Source organism: Giraffa tippelskirchi, chromosome 13 (assembly GCF_054371585.1).
Source record: "Giraffa tippelskirchi isolate mGirTip1 chromosome 13, T2T-mGirTip1v1.2.pri, whole genome shotgun sequence".
NCBI lineage: Eukaryota > Metazoa > Chordata > Mammalia > Artiodactyla > Giraffidae > Giraffa > Giraffa tippelskirchi.
Genome location: NC_137287.1, coordinates 17,706,044 through 17,726,062, shown reverse-complemented (window position 1 = coordinate 17,726,062; position 20,019 = coordinate 17,706,044). Strand labels below are relative to the sequence as shown.

At 45.5% G+C, this 20,019-nt stretch overlaps 1 protein-coding gene across 6 annotated transcripts in view; it reads right to left on the bottom strand.

Annotated features, from left to right (window-relative positions):
• LOC145531297 (uncharacterized) overlaps window positions 1–20,019 on the bottom strand; it is a 263,548-nt gene that overhangs the window by 198,410 nt on the left and 45,119 nt on the right. For 5 of the 6 annotated variants that reach the window (XR_014072337.1, XR_014072341.1, XR_014072340.1 and 2 more), the window contains exon 2: window positions 19,108–19,305. Coding sequence is in view for 2 of the 6 variants with exons in the window: in XM_081553406.1 (XP_081409532.1) it covers window positions 19,108–19,296 (189 nt within the window). In the remaining 4 variants the exon portion in view is untranslated. Of the gene's footprint in view, window positions 1–13,268; window positions 13,637–19,107; window positions 19,306–20,019 lie in introns of those variants that run through there. The other variant, XR_014072338.1, reaches the window with a different exon arrangement.

Below are 20,019 nucleotides of genomic sequence, written 5' to 3'. Positions count from 1 at the left end.
CTTTAAATAAGGAAAAGGAGGGCTGAGATGGGAAGTCACCATGGGTCCCTCACTCTTGGCTCCAACAAAGGGGGATGGAGCATCACTTCCCCACGCCCTCTCTCCTAAATCAGTCCCTGTGGACACAGTTAGTGACAGAATTCTGTGTTATTTTGCCTAAAACTATGCTCATTACAGCCAATCCATCCCAATATACGTACACACACACACACACACACAAACACACACACATGCACTCAGAGGCAGAGTAACAGCTATTATATTATAGAATTATATTCTATATAACTAGAAGAAGCAAAGGAAAGGTAAATTACAAAATAATCTTTCAGTCTCAACGTCTGGGGTTTCTGATTCAATAGAAACTTACAATTGCACTCATCTCACACACTAGCCAAGTAATGCTCAACATTCTCTAAGCCAAGCTTCAACAGAATGTGAACTCTGACCTTCCAGATGTTCAAGCTGGATTTAGAAAAGGCAGAGGATCCAGAGATCAAATTGCCAGCATCCGTTGGATCATAGAAAAAGTGAGAGAGTTCCAGGAAAACATCTACTTCTGCTTTATTGACAATGCCAAAGCCTTTGACTGTGTGAACCACAATAAACTGTGGAAAATTCTGAAAGAGATGGGAATACCAGACCACCTGACCTGCCTCCTGAGAAATCCGTATGCAGGTCAAGAAGCCACGGTTAGAACTGCACATAGAACAACAGACTGGTTCCAAATAGGAAAAGGAGTATGTCAAGGCTGTAAACTGTCACCTTGCTTATTTAACTTATATGCAGAGTACATCATGAGAAATTCTGGACTGGATGAAGCACAAGGTGGAATCAAGATTGCCGGGAGAAATATCAATAACCTCATATAAGCACATGACTCCATACTTATGGCAGAAAGTGAAGAAGAACTAAGAACCTCTTGATGGAAGTGAAAGAGGAGAGTAAAAAAGTTGGCTTAAAGCTCAACAGTCAGAAAACTAAGATAATGGCATCTGGTCCCATCACTTCATGGGAAATAGATGGGGAAACAGTGGAAACAGTGACAGATTTTATATTTTGGGGCTCCAAAATCCCTGCAGATGGTGACTTCAGCCATGAAATTAAAAGATGCTTGCTCCTTGGAAGAAAAGTTATGACCAATCTAGGCAGCATTTTAAAAACCAGAGACATTACTTTGCCAACAAAGGTCCATCTAGTCAAAGCTATGGTTTTTCCAGTAGTTATGTATGGATGTTAAGATTTAGACTATAAAGAAGGCTGAGCCCCAAAGAATTAATGCTTTTGAACTGTGGTGTTGGAGAAGACTCTTGAGAGTCCCTTGGACTACAAGGAGATCTAACCAGTCCATTCTAAAGGAAATTAGCCCTGAATATTTATTGAAGGACTGACACTGAAGCTGAAACTCCAATACTCTGGCCACCTAATGCAAAGAACTGACTCATTTGAAAAGATACTGATGCTGGGAAAGATTGAAGGCACGAGGAGAAGGGGATGACAGAGGATGAGATGGTTGGATGGCATCACCGACTCAATGGACATGAGTTTGAGTAAGCTCTGGGAGTTGGTGATGGACAGGGAGGCCTGGCATGCTGCAGTCCATGGGGTTGCAAAGAGTTGGACACAACTGAGCAACTGAACTGAACAGCCACCAGGCAGAAAACCCAGTGCAGCAGAGCCAAAAAACACCTGGTTGATACCGACTCATTTGGCCCCGCTCAGCATCATTTGCTCAAGGAAACCCACCCCCCTGCTTTGGTCAGGTATCCCGCTGGCCACTCTGAAGTCTCCCAGAATGTCTTGACTATCACAGTTGTTAATTGCATGTTTGCAGGGTGATGACGTAACTCATTTCTGTTTCCTCTCCACTCTAAACCATAAGCTGTATGAGGTGGAAACCTTTCCTGCCTTGTAACATCTGTATTCTCAACTGTATCACATGGACCCTTCTGAAACCTTTGTGTGATGCTCAAGCATTTGACTCTGCTTCAGAGGGTGGCCAGAGATTCTTGCAAGAAATATTTGTGTGTGTGTGTGTGTGTGTGTGTGTGTGCTCAGTTGTGTCCAACTGTTTGCAACTCTGTGGACTATAGCCTACCAGGCTCCTCTGTCCATGGGATTTCCCAGGCAAGAATACTGGAGTGGGGAGCTATTTCCTACTCCATACATATGTACATACTGTAATAATACATATCACAGTATCTGGTGTAATAATATGTGCTCATTACTGTGAAGGAATAAAAATGGATGCCAGGAAGGAGAAAGAGGGAGGGAGGAAGGAAGAAAGGGAGGAATTCATAAACATTTCTGGCCCAAGAAGCTTCCTGTCTTTATCATTCATGCCCCAGTTTCACAAGCAAGATTTGGCTATTTTGGTCACTGCCTGTTGAAGTTCCTGGAGCACTTTAAATACGTTAATGCCTGAGCTTCATCCCCAGAAACTCTGATTCAACAGCCAAGGGTGAGGCCCAGGGCTTGAGCATCCTTAGCTACATCCAAAGGCTCCTGGGGTGGTTCTCACAGATGCAGGTACAGCCAGGATAGGGGCAGCTGTTGCCTCTTGAGAATGAGTTGGCTCCACGGTCTGTGCCTGCATCCAGAAGGGAGAAGCAAAGTCTTGGTGGCGGTTTCCTCCTGCTGCCACAGGCCTGAAAATTGAAACAGTGGGAATGACCTGAGACTGGAGACTTGAAAACTGGGCTTGGAGCCTCCACGGTCTGTGTCTGGTCCCCTTATCTGAGAAATGGACGGCAAGAGATTTCTCCCTTCCCTTCCTAAATCCCACGCATCACATTCACATTCTCGTCTGCTAGTTGAATTAAGACTGGTTGCTTTTCCTGCAAGCCCAGGTAGGAGCCCCCCAAAGGCCTTCTGTGCCCCCCCCAGCTCTACAGGGCTTTGAGGATTCAGTGGAGGGGTACTAGTTATTGCCCTGGTCCACCCCCACTCCCCTCCTCCTCCTGCTCTGTCTGCAGTCAGGGTGGGGGAGAAAGGATGTGATGAATATTCCCTAAATATATATCTGCTTCAGACCCTCTAGGTACATTATCCATCACATCCTCTTCCAGGTTGGAGCCTTTATGCACACATTTTACAGATTTAAGAAACTGAGGTTCATATATTTTGCCTTACTCACAGGTGCCCAGCCCAGGAATGGGGCGTCAACAGTCCTGGACCACACTGACTCAGAATTACTTGAGAGCTCCATGAGTCCACACGGCCTCCAGAGACCAGCATGACACAGCCCCTGTCCCCTGCCCTCACGCCCATGCCTTGGCCCAGAGGGGCTCCGATAGAGCTGGCCTTAATGTCAGACAGAACTGGGTTCAAACTCCAACTCTGCCACTTGTTAACAGGCTGACCCTGGGCCAGTGCCCTCACATTTCTGACAATTCTGAGCAAGTTTTTCTGAGAGAAAACAAAGAGCTTTTTATAAACTGCAAAAAGAAAGAAAGCACTGGAAAGGTGTTATAACAAAAATACCAACCTCATTACTATGTCGTGGAAAGCAAAGTGACTTTTAAAAGTAAATTAGGTCAGTATTCCCACACTTGCCATTATACTCATAATAAAATCCAAACTCAGCAGCAAAACACATAAGCCCCCACACCCAGAACCCCTCTCCACCCCCCTGATTTCATTCCTTCTCTGCCCCATTCCCACAAGCCCTTTGTATCAGCTGACCCATCTCCCCCACTTGGGATGCTCTCCCTACAGATCTTTCTCTGACTCCTACTCATCATTCACATCTCAGCTCAAATGTCACCTCCTCAGGGAAGCCCTCCCTGACCACCTCTCAACACTGCCCCACGTGCACACCATCATGCTTTCTCATACTGGTTTCTTTTCTCCAGGATCTACATTACTATCTGAAACTCTCTGGCTTATATATTTGTGTGGACACTTGGTTATTGTTCTCCTTCCTCTTTTGGCAGATAAAGCCAGAGTCTTCCCTGTCTTGTTTAGCATTCCATCCTCAGCACCTAGAACTACGTTTGACTCAAAGTAGGTCCTCAATGAGTGTATGCTGAAAGAATGCTTGAGATGAGATGAAGTATATTGAATGTTTGACACAGAACAAACACTCAACCTAAGAAAAGCTTGGGTTGGCCAGAGAATGCTCTGGTCCTTCCTTACTGCCCTGCCACAAGTTCTGGGATTCTTCTGTTCCATCTCAGAGGCAGCCATAGACAATATATAAATGGATGGGCATGGCTGTGTTCCAATAAAGCTTTATTTTAAAAAATGGGCTGCAGGCTGATTTGGCTGGCACTTGCCTGGTGGCTCAGATGGTAAAGAATCTGCCTGCAATCTGGGTGACCTGGGTTCCATCCCTGGGTCGGGAACATAACCTGGAGAAGGGAATGGCAAACCACTTCAAGTATTCGTGCCTGGAGAATTCCATGAACAGAGGAGCCTGGTGGGCTACAGTTCATGGGGTTGCAAAGAGTTGGATATAACAAGGGATTTTCCCTCCTAGTCTGCTGATTCCTGGTTTAGAGGAGTCCCCCTCTGTGATATTTCCTGGACAAGATGCAAGTGGCAATCCAGGAACCAGCATTTACAGAGTGGTTGCATCTACCTGATCAAAGTATCTGAAGCAGCATTGGCAGGACCCTGGGCACGAATTTCAGTGGAGGCACAGGCCATAAACTTTATTGTTCTACAGGACTTTGGCCCCCACCCCGGCTTTCTGCTGATTTTCCAAAGAGTAGCGGAGGTGGGCCCCGCACTATGATCACTGATGCATCAGGGAAAGGAAGCCTGCACGTTTAATTAAATGTTATTCAAGAAATAAAATTCAGGCCCTCAGCTGACAATGCAGAATATTAAAGCATCAATTTCCTGAAGGAAACCTGCCTTAATGAGATTCTCCAAATAAATGGAAAGGGGAAAAAAATATATTAATCCCAGCTGCTAATGTCAGCCCCATCAACCCAGAGCAATGTCTTGATCAACAAAAGCTGATGATATTGGTTTATCTGGGAAAGAAGGTGTGGAAGACTCTGTTGAGACTGCTGGATCCCAGAGGCAGCCAGACCCCTGAAAGGAAGACCCTTTCTTCTCATGAGCCCCTAGAATGAGAAGCCATACAAGTCACACATCTTCCTGGCCAAAGGAGCTAATAATTGATTAGCATGAAGCTGGCAAGTCAGTAGTGGAGGGTCACAGGGCTCTGTCCTTGGTCCTACCCCAGGCAACATTTTCAATAGTGACTTGGAAAGGTATATAGGGCGATACTGACCTCATCTGTTGAATAAGCTGAAGCTGGAGTTCAATTAATTTATGTAAGATACCTGAAATCCTTAGAACAAAATAGATTCCCACATTGAATGTTTTCCTTTTCTTGTCTCACCCTTCAGAGAATCTAATGTGAATAAGATCTATTTACTCAACTGAATACTGAGGCTTCCCAGGTGGTGCTAGTGGTAAAGAACCCACCTGCCATTGCAGAAGACATAAGAGATGCGAGTTCAATCCCTGGGTCAGGAAGATCCCTGGAGGTGGGAATGACAACTCATTCCAGTATTCTTGCCTGGAGAATCCTACAGACAGAGGAGCCTGGTGGGCTACAGTCCATAGAGTCACAAAGAATCAAACATGACTGAAGCAACTTAACACGCACACACTCAACTGAATACCATCCTCATAGTTTTTTCCATTCTTTTTCTCCTTGTTCTATTATTAACAATACATTGTCTCTAATTTGACTCATCCATTATGTCAAATAAATACATTTTTAAAGGACACTTGAGATCACCGCTGTAAACGAAAAACTGGTTAAAACTTCCCACTGGCCAAAAGTAGCCGTAAATATGATGAAAACTAGCCTAGTTACAGTGGCTCAATATCATTGCCAGATAAAAGCCTGAAAGTCACTCTCTTTGTTAATTAGAGAGATGAGGAAAAGTTAAAGAAGTTTTAATGACATACAAGATCCAACTGAAATTTCCATACTATGCACTCAGCTATTCAGGGACATTTCATGGCAGGTCTCCGTCCCATGATCTAGGCCCTAAGGCAGCCTAAATCTGTTTCTGTTGCTTACACTCTGAGCTTTCTAACTGATACACAGTCTCCTGATGATTAGCATGCCTGGTATCCCTGGACCAGCCATTTCTGCTTGCAAATGCCATAGAGAAGCTTCACTCTGGGACATGAAATATTAATAAAACAAGGTTCAGTTTCAACTACACCCAATTCACAGAGGCTGCTAAGTTCTTTCTTGGGCTTCCCAGGTGGATGAGTGGGTAAAGAATCTGCCTGCAATGCAGGAGACGCAGGTTCGACCCCTAGCTCAGGAAGATCCCCTGGAGGAGGGCATGGCAACCCACTCTAGTATTCTTGCCTGAATAATCCCATGGACAAAGGAGCCTGGCGAGCTACAGTCCATAGGGTCACAGAGTCGGATATGAGTGAAGTGACTGAGCATGCACGCACGCAAGGTCTTTCTTGCTCCAAGTCAAATTGGCTGGGGAACCAGTGCAGGGCTCAGCCCTTACTGTATCATTTGGTACGCCACCTCTCCCCAGATGCGGCAGCTGCCACCATGAGCCTCCAGTCTGTGGGTACTGGGTGATAACTGACTAAACACAGCAATGCACTCCTCTACTGCACAGCCAAAGATGCCTGCTGGTGTTCGGGAGAAAAGTGTACGTATTTTCCCATCTAGTTCTCTACCTAGAGACTGGTAACACTTTCCAGAATGATTGGAGAAAATGTCAATCTTTATTATGGGTGGGATGAATCTGCTTTGGAGAAGTTTGATAGAATGTCCAATAGTCACGATTAGTCTTCATTGAATACTAAATATAAATATGAAGAATCAGAAAAGACAACCAGATTGTGAAAAATCTCCTAAATTTATTTCTGCAGTGCTGTTAAATCCATTTCTGATTAAAATAATTCATCACTTATCTATAGCAAGCAATACGGGATGGTTATCCATATGCGAATCTGTCTTAGAAATATGCACCAACTTAAAGTGGTTTTTAATAAAAATACATTATTTTTAGCCAATGATTTGGTTCTAAGAGCTGGTTGCTGACAGAGGGAAGGGAACTATTCTATGAGTCAGTGAATGTTTTCCAGAAAATAAATTAAGGCGAAAACAAGAGAGGCAACTAGCTCTCCATGTGCGACAAATTCATCGTGCTTACTGTTGCCTTCAGTTTCATTTTTCTTAATTTTTGGTGGGGGGTGGGTTGTGGCTGTGATTTTGTTTTCAATCAAGTCAACCAGACAGCTCCTACTAACTCCGGCTGGGTTTGTAGCTTTCTTGAAAGTGTCATGGCTTAGAAAAATTTGAGAAATGGCCCAGAATTATGACCACACCCAAAAGGTCTTTGGGGTGACATTCAAGGCCCCTCACAACCTAATCTCCACCCATCATTCTTTGCTTTCCAGAGCCCCCCAATCTATGCTTCATCTGCATTAAAGTCTCATCTTTCTCCAGAATAATAGGCATGCTCTCTGTGAAATAAAAGAGGGAGATAAGAAAACTTATTCACATATGCTTGCATTTGCATAAAGCTAGTCGGGAAGGATGCTTAGGAGACAAAAGAAAGTGGTGACAAGCAAGGGAGGTGGCGTGGGGCAGGGAGGAGGGTGGGAAATGAATGGCTGGAGGCTGGGATGCGGAGGGACGGAAATATTCACTATACACCCTTTTTTGTCTATGTGCAAGTATCACACACGGAGAAGGCAATGGCACCCCACTCCAGTACTCTTGCCTGGAAAATCCCATGGACGGAGGAGCCTGGTAGGCTGCAGTCCATGGGGTCGCTGAGAGTCGGACACGACTGAGTGACTTCACTTTCACTTTTCCCTTTCATGCACTGGAGAAGGAAATGGCAACCCACTCCAGTATTCTTGCCTGGAGAATCCCAGGGATGGCGGAGCCTGGTGGGCTGCCGTCTATGGGGTCGCACAGAGTCGGACACGACTGAAGCGACTTAGCAGCAGCAGCAGCAACAAGTATCACACATTCAGAAATCAAATGGAAGGGAGGAGGAGGAAAGGATGGAGGTCAAGAGAGAGGGAGGGAGGGAGGAATTGTCGTTATTTCAAGAACATGTTTCCAGGCCTTTGTTCTTGCTATTTCCACTTCCTGGATGACTTGCTCAACCTCACACCCACACCCATCCTTCCATATTTTGCCAGGAAAATTCCTGTGGATGCCTCAGAACCCAACTCATCTGCCACTTCCTTTGTGACTATGTCACCCAAGAAGAGTTCCTCTGTGCTCCTAAGCACCATGGTTGGAATGTATACTCCCCATAGGCATAGACAGGAGACGCCTTGTTCTCTGTTGTAGTACCAGCCCTTACTGTGGTCCTCAACATATAGTAGGAGTTTTATAAACATCTACTGAATGAATGATATACAAGCTGGGACTTCCCTATAGCTCAAATGGTAAAGAATCTGCCTGCAGTGCAGGAGACCAGGATTTGATCCCTAGGTCGGGAAGATCCTCTGGAGAAGGGAATGGCAATCCACTCCAGTATTCTTGCCTGGAGAATCCCATGGACAGAAAAGCCTGGCGAACTAGTCCATGGAGTCGCAAAGAGTCGGACACAACTGAGCGACTAACACACACACTGAATGAATGAGGAGACATAAGCAGGCTACATAACATACGGTTAAGAGCACAAATGTTGGTGTCACACAAACCTGACCAATAAGGGCTGTGTGACCTTGATAATGTGAACTAGCCTCTGTGAGAGCCGACTCCTCTCCCCAAAGATTCAGTAAGTTAAGTATGCTGGTCGCTCAGTCGTGTCCTTGGGATTCTCCAGGCAAGAATACTGGAGGGGGTTGCCATGCCCTCCTCCAGGGGATCTTCCCGACCCAGGGATTAAACCCAGGTCCCCCACACTGCAGGCAGATTCTTCACCATCTGAGCCACCAGGGAATGTGGGTCAACAAGGTAACTCATGTGCAATGAACATGCAGTATTAGCTATATTATTGTGATTGTTTCTTTGCCATGTTTGTGGTCACACCGTATGACAGTTGCCTGCCACATTTCTGCCTCCAACTCCAGGCTGGAGGCTCTTGAGGGTAGAGATACTGTTTGCTCTGTCTCTGTCACATTTCTGCAGTACAAGCCCTAGGCTAGAAGCCAGCCAGCAAGCAGGTCTCTGAAGGGTTTGTTGACTGACTTAAAAAGGGAGCAAATGAATGAGGAGCCTTCTGCCAGAGGGGAAGGGAGAAGCAAAGCAGATGAATAGGTGGGAGTCACTCTTGCTGACAAGTAGGACCCCAGAAACACAAAGCACCCCAGAGCTGGAAGAGAACAGAAGCCAGCCGTCAGCCCTGCAGCCATCCCCTAATGGGGATCTGAAATGAGTTGAGAGCTGGAGTCTGAGCACCCCGTCCTTAGTAGGAGCCCTGCTCAGCCAGCCCCCACTCACTCACTTCCTCGGGCAGGGCGATGCCTGGTTTCAGCCCTCCCTTCACTGGCCTCCTTGCTCTGCAGCCCTCTTCTGGTGTGACTTCTCCCCAAGCGCCACCTGCCCCAAACGCGCCATGTGCAACCTTACTTACCCCACTTCCGCATCCATCGGGCCCTGGTCAGGTCCCTGCCCTGACCTTTGATCTTTTACAAATAGCATGAGCAGCTCCTGTCTGTCAAGCTGTATTCCGTACTTTGCAGGTGTGATCACCGAAGTGTCATCTCTCCCATTTTACAAAGGGGAAAACAAAGAATCAAAGAAGTTCAATGACCTCCTCACTATTGCACAACTATTAAGAGTTCAAAGCCAGGACTTACGCATGGGTCTGCTTGATTCTGAAACAAGGGCTCCTTACTACACCCCAGGTCACTTTTCCTACAAGACCCACAGCAAAAGCTTGCTGAGTTTCACACCTAGTCCGTCCTAACAGCTCTTTCAGATTGCCTGTCCCAACCGAGAACGCAGCGTCTCTAGTGAAACATCTTCTATGATCTTCTTGAATGCCTTCCCAGCTGGGGAGATCACTCCCTCACAGCCTCTTTCCCCTCTAGTTTCCTCTCACTGGGCTGGTGAGCCAGCTGATGCTCCTTGGGACTTCCCTAACCTCCCATGTCCCAGAGTTCAGCCTGCCACCCACCTTCAGAGGGAAGCCTCAATTCCTTGTGCCCTGGGCACAGAGCTAGGCATATAAAAGATGCTTAAGACGGCTGTCTCTGAGTATTTGCCTGGGCAACCAGACCCCCAAAGGAGGGACCCTCTCCATGGCCCAGGCTGTCTGTGATACACATGACTATTCCTTCACGCAACTGTGTTGATGTCATCACAATGTACCTTGGGTAGCTGGGACAGCAGGCAGCTCTCTGGATAAAGAAGCATTCATCGTTCTGGGTGCGTAAAGCCAACTCTCACCTACTCCACTCACTCTCTCTTTCACTAAATATCCACTGTGAATATACTGCGTGGGTGCTGTCCCTGACTGTTTGCAACCGCATGGACTGTAGCCTGCCAGGCTCCTCTGTCCATGGGGATTCTCCAGGCAAGAATACTAGAGCGGGTTGTCACACCTCCAGGAGATCTTCCTGATCCAGCAATAGAACCTGTGTTTCTTATGGTCTCCTTGGCAGATTCTTTACCACTAGTGCCACCTGGGAAGCCCCACTGGGCCCTAAAAAACTCAGACATAAATCAGATAGTCCCCGACTTCAGTGAGATTCCCACAGAATCAGGGTCCTAGAAATGGAAACAGAGACAAAAATGCACCGCACCATGGAAAGGAGAACTGCTGATACTGTCATTAACAACACTTTGCATCTTTCTTAACTGCCACCGCCTCGCCCTGCAGACCGTGCCCCCAGGATGGACTGTGTCCATCTTGTTGATTACTATTTTCCCTCGGGCAGAGCTGTGCTCAGTGGGAACTCAGTACCGATCTGGTGAAGGAATGAATAAACAAACGAATGAATAAAGGAAAGGATGGAATGAAGTGAAACAAAGAGTTTAAATTCATGGCTCATGTGTGGGTGGGGGTGGGAACAGGGGGGGTCAGGAAGCTGCAACCAGCGGAAGGCAAAAAAATACAGCATAGACTGAACTGTCAGAGGCGCTACAAGTGTCTCCGTGTAACTGCAGAAAGCCCTTTGGCGTTGTGCAAACGCACTTAATTAACTGAATTTTGAGCACAGTATTGAGTCCGAAATAGATGCAGTTGTGGCTCACACATGAGGAAGGGGAGGGGCTGCGTCCACACCCATCAGAAACAAACCACCGCCCCCCCCCATTCCCTCTCCTGCTGTCTGGCCTGGGTCCCTGGACATGCAGACATGACCTTGAGCATCTGCTTCCCATAGGATGCAGACCGCCGGTGCCTCCCAAGCAGAAAGGCGTATGCTAAAATTCACGGCACATTCTCCAATGACTGGGCAAGTGATGTGCCCTTTCCTGGGGCCGACAGGTCCCTGGGCTGCTCATCGACCAGTGCGCCTACCCCCACGCACTGTGATTAGCCAGGGTGTGGTGACAGCCGGCTGACATTAATTATCTGTGAGTTAGAGGCATCTGAGAGCACAAACAGAAGGCTGTCAGCAGAGCAAAGCAGCATCATGACGCTCTTAGGCTTTGCAGCTGGGACTGTGAGCAGGGACAGGGGCTTCCAGGTTCAAGGAAGGGTGGGAGAGGCCAGCAGCCCTTCCCAGCAGTCTCCAGTGCTGGTCCAGCAACAGCCTTTGGGTTAATTCAGGAAACAGTCAGGCACACAGAGGACAAGCAATACATTACCCATCACCCTGCCCCAACGCCCCATCCATCACGGCATCTGACAGTTTTGCCTCTTAAATAGTTTTCACATCTATCCACTTCTCTGCATTCCAGTGATGCCGGCCCCATCTCTTAGCCCTGCAGTGTCCTCCTCTCATGTCCTTTCCTCTACTCAAGCCCCCTCTGTGCACACAGCAGCCAGAGGACACCTTCAAAGCCCAGATCAGACCCTCCCATTGCTCTGATCAGAACATGCCCTCCACCCTATCCCTCGCCGGTCCGCAAACCCAGCGTGTGGCCCTGCCGGACCCTCCAGCTTCATTTCCACCCCCACCCTCTGCTCTCCCATCACAGTCACTTTCAATCACTTTCCCAATTGTGCCTCTTGCCACATGGCTTTGCACATGCTGTTCCTTCTGACTGAAATGCTTTTCCCTCTTCCCCTCCATGTTCTAGGTTCCTTAAATCTCATATCATGTGTCACTTTCCCCCACAGAGCTTCCCTCAACCCCAAATCACAGCAAGTTCCTTTGTCTCACAAGGAAGCAGTGCAATGCAGAGGCCAAAGGCAGGGAAACTGGTGTCAAACAGCTTAGATTCAAGTCCCAATCCATCTGTTGGCTGTGTGACGCTGGGCAAGGTGCTTAACCTCTCTGAGCTTCAGTTTTCTCCTCTATGTGATTGGAGATGGCAGTAATACCAATCCCACTGGGTTGTTCTGAGGAGTAAATGAGTTAGTAGAGGTAAAGGCTGTTGGAGCCTAGCCTGGCACATGTGTGCTATAAAAGCATTAGCTGTGACTATTTATTCATTTCTTGTTTCTCTGTTTGTAACCATACCCTCCTGAATGAAACAATTTGATTAATTCTGTCCTCTTCTATATGCTCTAGGCCAGGGTATCTCAATAATCCACGTTATTGACATTTGAGGATGGATAGCTCTTTGTTGGAGGGCCATTTTGTGTATTGTAGGATGTTTGGAAGCATACGTAGCATCGACTCACTAGATACCCAGTAGCATCCTTCTAATTGTGACAACCAAAATGTCTCGGGACTTTGTGCAATGTTGCCTGGGGAGAATCAACCTGGAGAAGTCCACTGCTCTGGTCGCTGTGAGAGCAGGGAGTCTAGATGGTCTCCTTCACAAATTCCTCCTAGCACCTCACACTTGGCCCGAAGCAGGTGCTCACCCAATATTTATTAAACAAATCAATGAATGAGTAAATGAATGAATACATCCTCAGAGACATCTTGTAATATAAGGATCTCAAAGGATAAGTTGGAAGGTCTGGGGACAAGTCCTGCCTTCACTAGTCCTGGGGGCAGATGGGGGCACCTAGGGAAAATCACTTCACTCCTCTGAACCTCGATATTCTTCCCTGTGAAATAGGAGTGATGACAATGATGGTGATCTCTCTCCCGTCACACAAGTTGGTAGTTGGCCTGTTTAAAAGTGATAGAATGATTTTGCTCCTATCACCGCAGGCTGACTTGTCAGGCATCATCTGGGCTGTGACGGGCATGGGCGTGTAATATATGTTGTACATAAGGAAGATAATATATCCCTTCATCTCCCTTTTAATATTGCTGTAAATATGTCTTATGGGGAAGATAATCGAGATACAGAGCGAGTAATGGTGATGATGGAGCCAGACCGATAGAATCTCACCTGCCAAGAGGGCAGTTCCCTGTCATTGTTCCATTATGGATGGTGTCTCGGGTAGATTGTGGTGTCAAGTGTATTTTGAATTATGGCAAGCCCCGAGCACTTAATTACATTGTGTTTCTAATAAGGAGAAGAGCAGCTGAGTAGCGGAAGAGCACTGTGCTCCTGAGTTTTATCCATCCAGGTTCAAATTCTGGCTGCGATGCTCTCTGCTGTGTGAGCTCAGGCACATCACGTGCCCTCTCTGGACTCCATCTGGCTTTTCTATTAAAAGGGAGCAGAGACGAGTGTCACAACACAATATTTTTAAAAGACATTGGCTTAGAGAAGGGGCAAGGCTTGGTGGGAAGACGAGATGACTCCAGTAAATCCCAAGTTATCTGTCAAATGTGCTACCATAGAGGACAGACTGGTGGACACAGGAGGGGAAGGAGAGGGTGGGACGAATTGAGAGAGGAGCTTTGATAGGTGTACACTACCGTATGTAAAATTAGACAGCCAGTGAAAATTTGCTGTATGAGGCAGGGAGCTCAAATCCAGTGCTCTGTGACAATCTAGAGGGGCAGAATGGGGTGGGGTGTGGAAGGGAGGTTCAAACGGGATGGGACATATGTATGCTCGTGGCTGATTCACCTTGTTGCGTGGCAGAAACCAACAGAACATTGTAAAACAATTATCCTCCAATTAAAAATAAACTTTAAAAAATGTGCTAACAGGGTTTATTTGCAGGATATGACCCCATTCAGGAGACCTGGAAACTTGGTAATTTGCCTTCTAAGGTGAGCTGAAGAATATTCTTCAGCTTTCCACTAACTCCTCAGGGGTCACATGGCACAGTTTCTAGTATTCCCTAGAAAATGGGGATTTGGCTCAAGCACTTTGGTCTCTATTGTCATGTCCCCAAAGTGTGAACTGGAATTGATAAGGACCTCTGTGTTGGGTGGTTGTTGCAGTGGTCAAGTGGGAGTGTCTCAGTTGCTTGGTCCAATGGCGTGCAAGGTACTTAATCAGTGAAAGAGTGGATGCCCCATGTGTGAAATCTCTTCTATCCTGCAATAAAACTTACCTTCCCTGTCCTTCTCTGTCCAAAATACAGAGCTCACACACATACACATACACACAATCAAATGGAGTAGGGAGGGAGTGTTAAAGGCTTAAGCTACCCAAGATTTGCCTGTCCATGTCCAGAAGTACCTCAATAATTCAATTCTAGTACCTGATCACAGCCCAGAATTAATTCAAGACACTCTAACTGGAGACCCCAGGGGACAGGATAGACCACTGGACTTCCAAGGCCACAGTCATCTCACTGAAAACCAGGTCTGCTGTACTCATGGGCTCCCTCACTGGTCTGAGGCCGTTCCTCTGAGCTTCAGGCCGTTTAACCAGCCCAGTGCCCCAATATACCAGCCCAATGCCCCAATATTCCACCCAGAAGAGGGGGCATGACCCTCCCTGACTTGTCTTTTCCCATTTCTAAAAGGAGCTGCTTAGCTGGAAGAATTTCTTAAATGGCATTTAAACTCTAGTACCCTAGAACTTAAGGCTTTGTTGAGTCCCTTCTACGTAGCTGGCCATTTCCGAGGAGGACTGAAACATCTTACTTTCTTGAGGTTAAATTTGATTAGGAATAGTGAGGAAATGCTCAAAGGGTGGCATCGCCGTGGGGCAGAAAGACCCTGAGATGGCAGACTCTGGATAGGTCTCAGCTGCAAAAACCACCCACTTGAAAAAGGGCTCCCAGCTAGACTCATTTATGCTTTTGCACTGGGACCAGAAATTCAGGGTAGACTCATGGTAAAAGCCTGGTTCCCTGGAGTCAGATGGCTCTGTATTCAAATTACGACTTTACCTGTTATTAATTGAAAGTGTAAAGAGTTAGTTGCTCAGTTGTGTCCGATTCTTTGCAACCCCATGGACAGCCAGGCTCTGTCCATGGAATTCTCCAGGCAAGAATACTGGAGTGGGTTGCCGTTCCCTTCTCCAGAGGAATCTTCCTGACTTAGGGATTGAACCCAGGCCTCCCATATTGCAAGCAGATTCTTTACCACCTGAGCCACCAGGGAAGCTATTAATTGTGCAAGTATTAGTATTTCTGTCTTGTTCGCAATTACATCTTCTGCTCTGTAGGGGGCACTCAGTCCCTGAGAAGGAGAACAATACTGGTACCGACCCCATAGGATAATCTAAAGATACAATTAGATGACATATGTAAATGATTTAGCTCAATACCTTGCACAATGCTAGAGCAGAAACCTGGTAACAATAAATTAAAGCATCACTGTCTTCCAAACTCTAGTCATTAGAATCAACTCGTCAGTTCAGTTCAGTCGCTCTGTTGTGTCTGACTCTTTTGTGACCCCATGGACTGCAGCACACCAGGCTTCCCTGTCCATCACCAACTCCCAGAACTTGCTCAAACTCATGTCCATCAAGTCAGTGATGCCATCCAACCATCTCATCCTCTGTTGTCCCCTTCTCCTCCTGCCTTCAATCTTTCCCAGAATCAGGGTCTTTTCCAGTGAGTCAGTTCCATAGTCAACTGGAGAGCTTGTTAAAAATAGATTGCTGGTAATGTTCTTATCACCAGAAAAAAAAAAAATGATGATTATGTGATGGGATAGATGCTAATACTATGGTGATAAAAATTTTGTAATATATGAATTATCAAATCAATACCTTGTACACCTTAAACTTACACAATGTTATATGACAATTATATCTCCATGAAGCTGGGGGGAATTGATTGCTGGGGTGAAGGAGGTGGATGTGGTTATAGAACTGACAGAGATCTTTTGGTGTAGGGACTATCTGGTATCTTGACTATAGTGATGGATACACAAAACTACAAGTGTGATAGAATTGTACAGAATGGAATACATGTAACATATGCACACAGATGAGTACAAGTAAAACTGGGGAAATCTGAGTAAAATCTGTGGATTATATAATGTCAGTGTTCCTGTTATGACATTATTCTACAGTTTTTCTAAATGTTACCATCGAGGTAAAACTGGGAATGATATACAAAAGATTTCTCTGTGTTGTTCCTTACACAGAGGGATTATGTGAATTTATGTTATGTGAATTTAGAATTATCTTAAAACAAAAACAGATCACTGAGCCCAATTTCCAGAGTCTGATTCAATAAGTCGAATGTGAAACTGCATTTTTATTTACATGACTCTTTTCCCCAGCTTTATTGAGATTTGATTGACAGAAAACATTGCCTAACTTTAAGGTGTACAGCATGATGATTTTTTTTTTTTACATTTCTTTTAGTTTTTTTGATGGAAGTATAGTTGATTTCCAAAATTGTGTTAGCTTCTGGGGTATACAGCAAGATGATTCAGATATATATATATACATATATATATATATATATATATATATATATATATATATATACTTTTTCAGATTCTTTTCCATTAAGTTTATTACAAGATATTAATGTATTCCATATATAAGTGATTTTATATGATATTTGTCTTTGACTTATTTCACTTAGTACGGTAATCTCTAGGTTCATCCATGTTGCTGAAAATGGCATTATTTCATTATTTTTTATGACTGAGCAGTATTCCAGTGTGTGTGTATGTGTGTGTGTGTGTGCGTGTATATATATGCCACTTCGGAGGCCAATCTCAAGTCCAGGTTGTCACCTGGGCTTCCAACTTACTGCTACGACTGGCTAGAGACCAAGAAGTCCCAACAAGCCCCTCCTTGCATTCCATCAATTTGCCAGACTAGCTCACAGAACTCAGAGAAACATTTGGCTTATTAGATCACAGGTAAGTTATAGAAGCATATAACTCAAGAACAGCCAGATAGAAGAGAGGCATAGTGCAGGTTATGCGAGAAGGGGTACAGAGCTTCCACGCCTAACTGTCCCGAAGTGTCCGCTCTCCCTGAATCTCCACGTGTTCACCAACCCAGAAGCTCTTTGAACCCAGTCCTTTTCAGTTTTGAATCATAGGCACAATTGATTAAATCGTTGGTCATTGGTGATTGAACTCAGTCTTCAGTCCCTCTCCTCCCCTCCCCTCTCTGGAGTCGGGGGTGGGACTGAAAGTTCCAACTCTCTACTCACACTGTTGGCTCTACTGGCAACCAGCCCTCCTCCTTTGGTGCTTTCCAAAAGTTACTTCCTTCACTCCTTCACATAAAGACACCTTTCTTGCTCTCATCACTTATGAAATTACAAGAGTTTTAGTAGTTCTTTGGCCAGAAACAGGGACAATAATCAAATATATGTATATATATATATACATATATATTTAATGAATCACCACATCACAGAGATAGTGGCGATAATAAAGAAGAAGATAACAACCATGATGACATCAATGGTTACAGCATTTATTGGTTACATATTGTGCACCAGGCTCTTCAGTCGTGTCTGACTCTTTGTGACCCCATGGACTGTAGTGTGCCAGACTCCTCTGTCCATGGGATTCTCCAGGCAAGAATACTGGAGTGGGTTGCTATGCCCTCTTCCAGACCTGGCTCTTTACATTGTGTGTACTCCATGCTATACATACTATCCTGGAGACTCAGAAGTTAAAATACTAGCCAAGATCATGCAGCTGGTAGGTGACGGTACCTAAACACTGATTCAAAGCATTCACTCTTCACCAACATGTCAGAGATTGCAAACCAGTGTGCACTGCTAAACTCCAACCTGCTGATGTATTTTATTTGACCTACAGAGTGATTTAATTTTTTTAATTGATCGTCTATATTTAAATATAAGATTTTGGTGTTTTTTAAAAATTTTCAGCCACTATGGAGAACAGTGTGGAGATTCCTTAAAAAACTGGGAATAGAACTGCCATATGACCCAGCAATCCCACTGCTGGGCATATACACCGAGGAAACCAGAATTGAAAGAGACGCGTGTACCCCAATGTTCATCGCAGCACTGTTTACAATAGCCAGGACATGGAAGCAACCTAGATGTCCATCAGCAGACGAATGGATAAGGAAGCTGTGGTACATATACACAATGGAATATTACTCAGCCATTAAAAAAAATATATTTGAATCGGTTCTACTGAGATGGATGAAACTGGAGCCCATTATACAGAGTGAAGTAAGCCAGAAAGAAAAACAACAATACAGTATACTAATGCATATATATGGAATTTGAAAGATGGTAACGATAACCCTATATGCGAGACAGAATAAGAGACACAGATGCATAGAACAATTTTATGGACTCTGAGGGAGAAGGTGAGGGTGGGACGTTCTGGGAGAATAGCATTGAAACATGTATATTATCATATGTGAAACAGAACACCATTCCATGTTCGATGCATGAGACAAGGGCTCAGGGCCGGGGCAATGGGATGACCCAGAGGGATGGGATGGGGAGGGAGGAGGGTGGGGGGTCCAGGAAGGGGAACTCATGTAAACCCATGGCTGATTCATGTCAATGTACGGCAAAAACTATTACAATATTGTAAAGTAATTAGCCCCCAACTAAAAAAAAAAAAAAAAAATTTTTCATATTACTTGAGGTATCCTTATTTCTGGCTTTTGGAAAATTCAGAACATCAGACATCACCAAGCCAGGATTCCCACATGCTAGCTATTGGCCAGGACTGCCCACTTCAGACCCAGTTTGTGTTCATCATTTTGCCAAAGTCCATACACAGGCCTTTTCTCTTTTTTAGGTCATGGGCTGGCTCCAAAGACATTTGCATTTTCAAACTCAGCCATTTCTACAACCTTACCGTGACCATAGGCCAGTCGTCAGCCACGTGGTGATTAGATGCTACAGAGTGAACTTCCTCTGGCCCCAGGATCAGAGGCTGGCTCTGGCACTCACTGGCTTTCCAGATCTCTGGGAGGGCCTGCTGGGGGTCCGGTGTGGGCAGGGCCAGATGGGAATCCAAGGAGCTGGTCCAGCCAGAAGCGGCCATGGCGTCACCCTTAAAAAGCATGACATGAACTTAGATCCAAAGATGAAATTGGATTGGGAGGGGCAGGTCCTGTGCTCCCTGCACTGCATCGGCTGGGAGAAAACAATCTGTCTGGCACGAACAAGATCAATGCCAGCTCAGTGAATTCCCCTAGAAACTGTGAAATTGCATAAAAGATTTGATCTAAGTCGCCATCAGCCGCCAAGCTGTAATGACTTCAGTGATTTCTCTTAACTGGATTTTAATTTTTATGTTTATTATTTGGGGACCGATGGAGCAGAGGAAATGCTTCAGCCTCCAATGCCTCTCTCCTTCTCTCCCATGAAGCACTTTAAAAACTCGGAAAAACTCAATTGCAAAGGAAAAGCATTTGGCTCTCAGTGTTTCATGTTTTGTTCCTGCTCCCCGGGCTTGGAGACAGCTCAGGAACTTAATTAAAATCAATGGAGAAAAAGAATTGAATAAATCACAACATGAATATCTCTGAAAGTCTATATTACAGCGCAGCCGCATGGAGGTGAAAAAAGATGCCCTGTTCTCCCTCTCCCTCCGGGAAGGGGGAAGATTAAAATTATCTCAGAGTGCACTTGATCTTTCTCTCTCTGTTGATCTCTCTCACTCTCTGTCTCTCTCTCTGTCTCTCTCCCTGCCTCCCTCCTCTCTCCAAGCAGGAAGAGGAGAAAGAGACCATCACCAAAGTCAAGGGTATGGCTGGCCGTCACT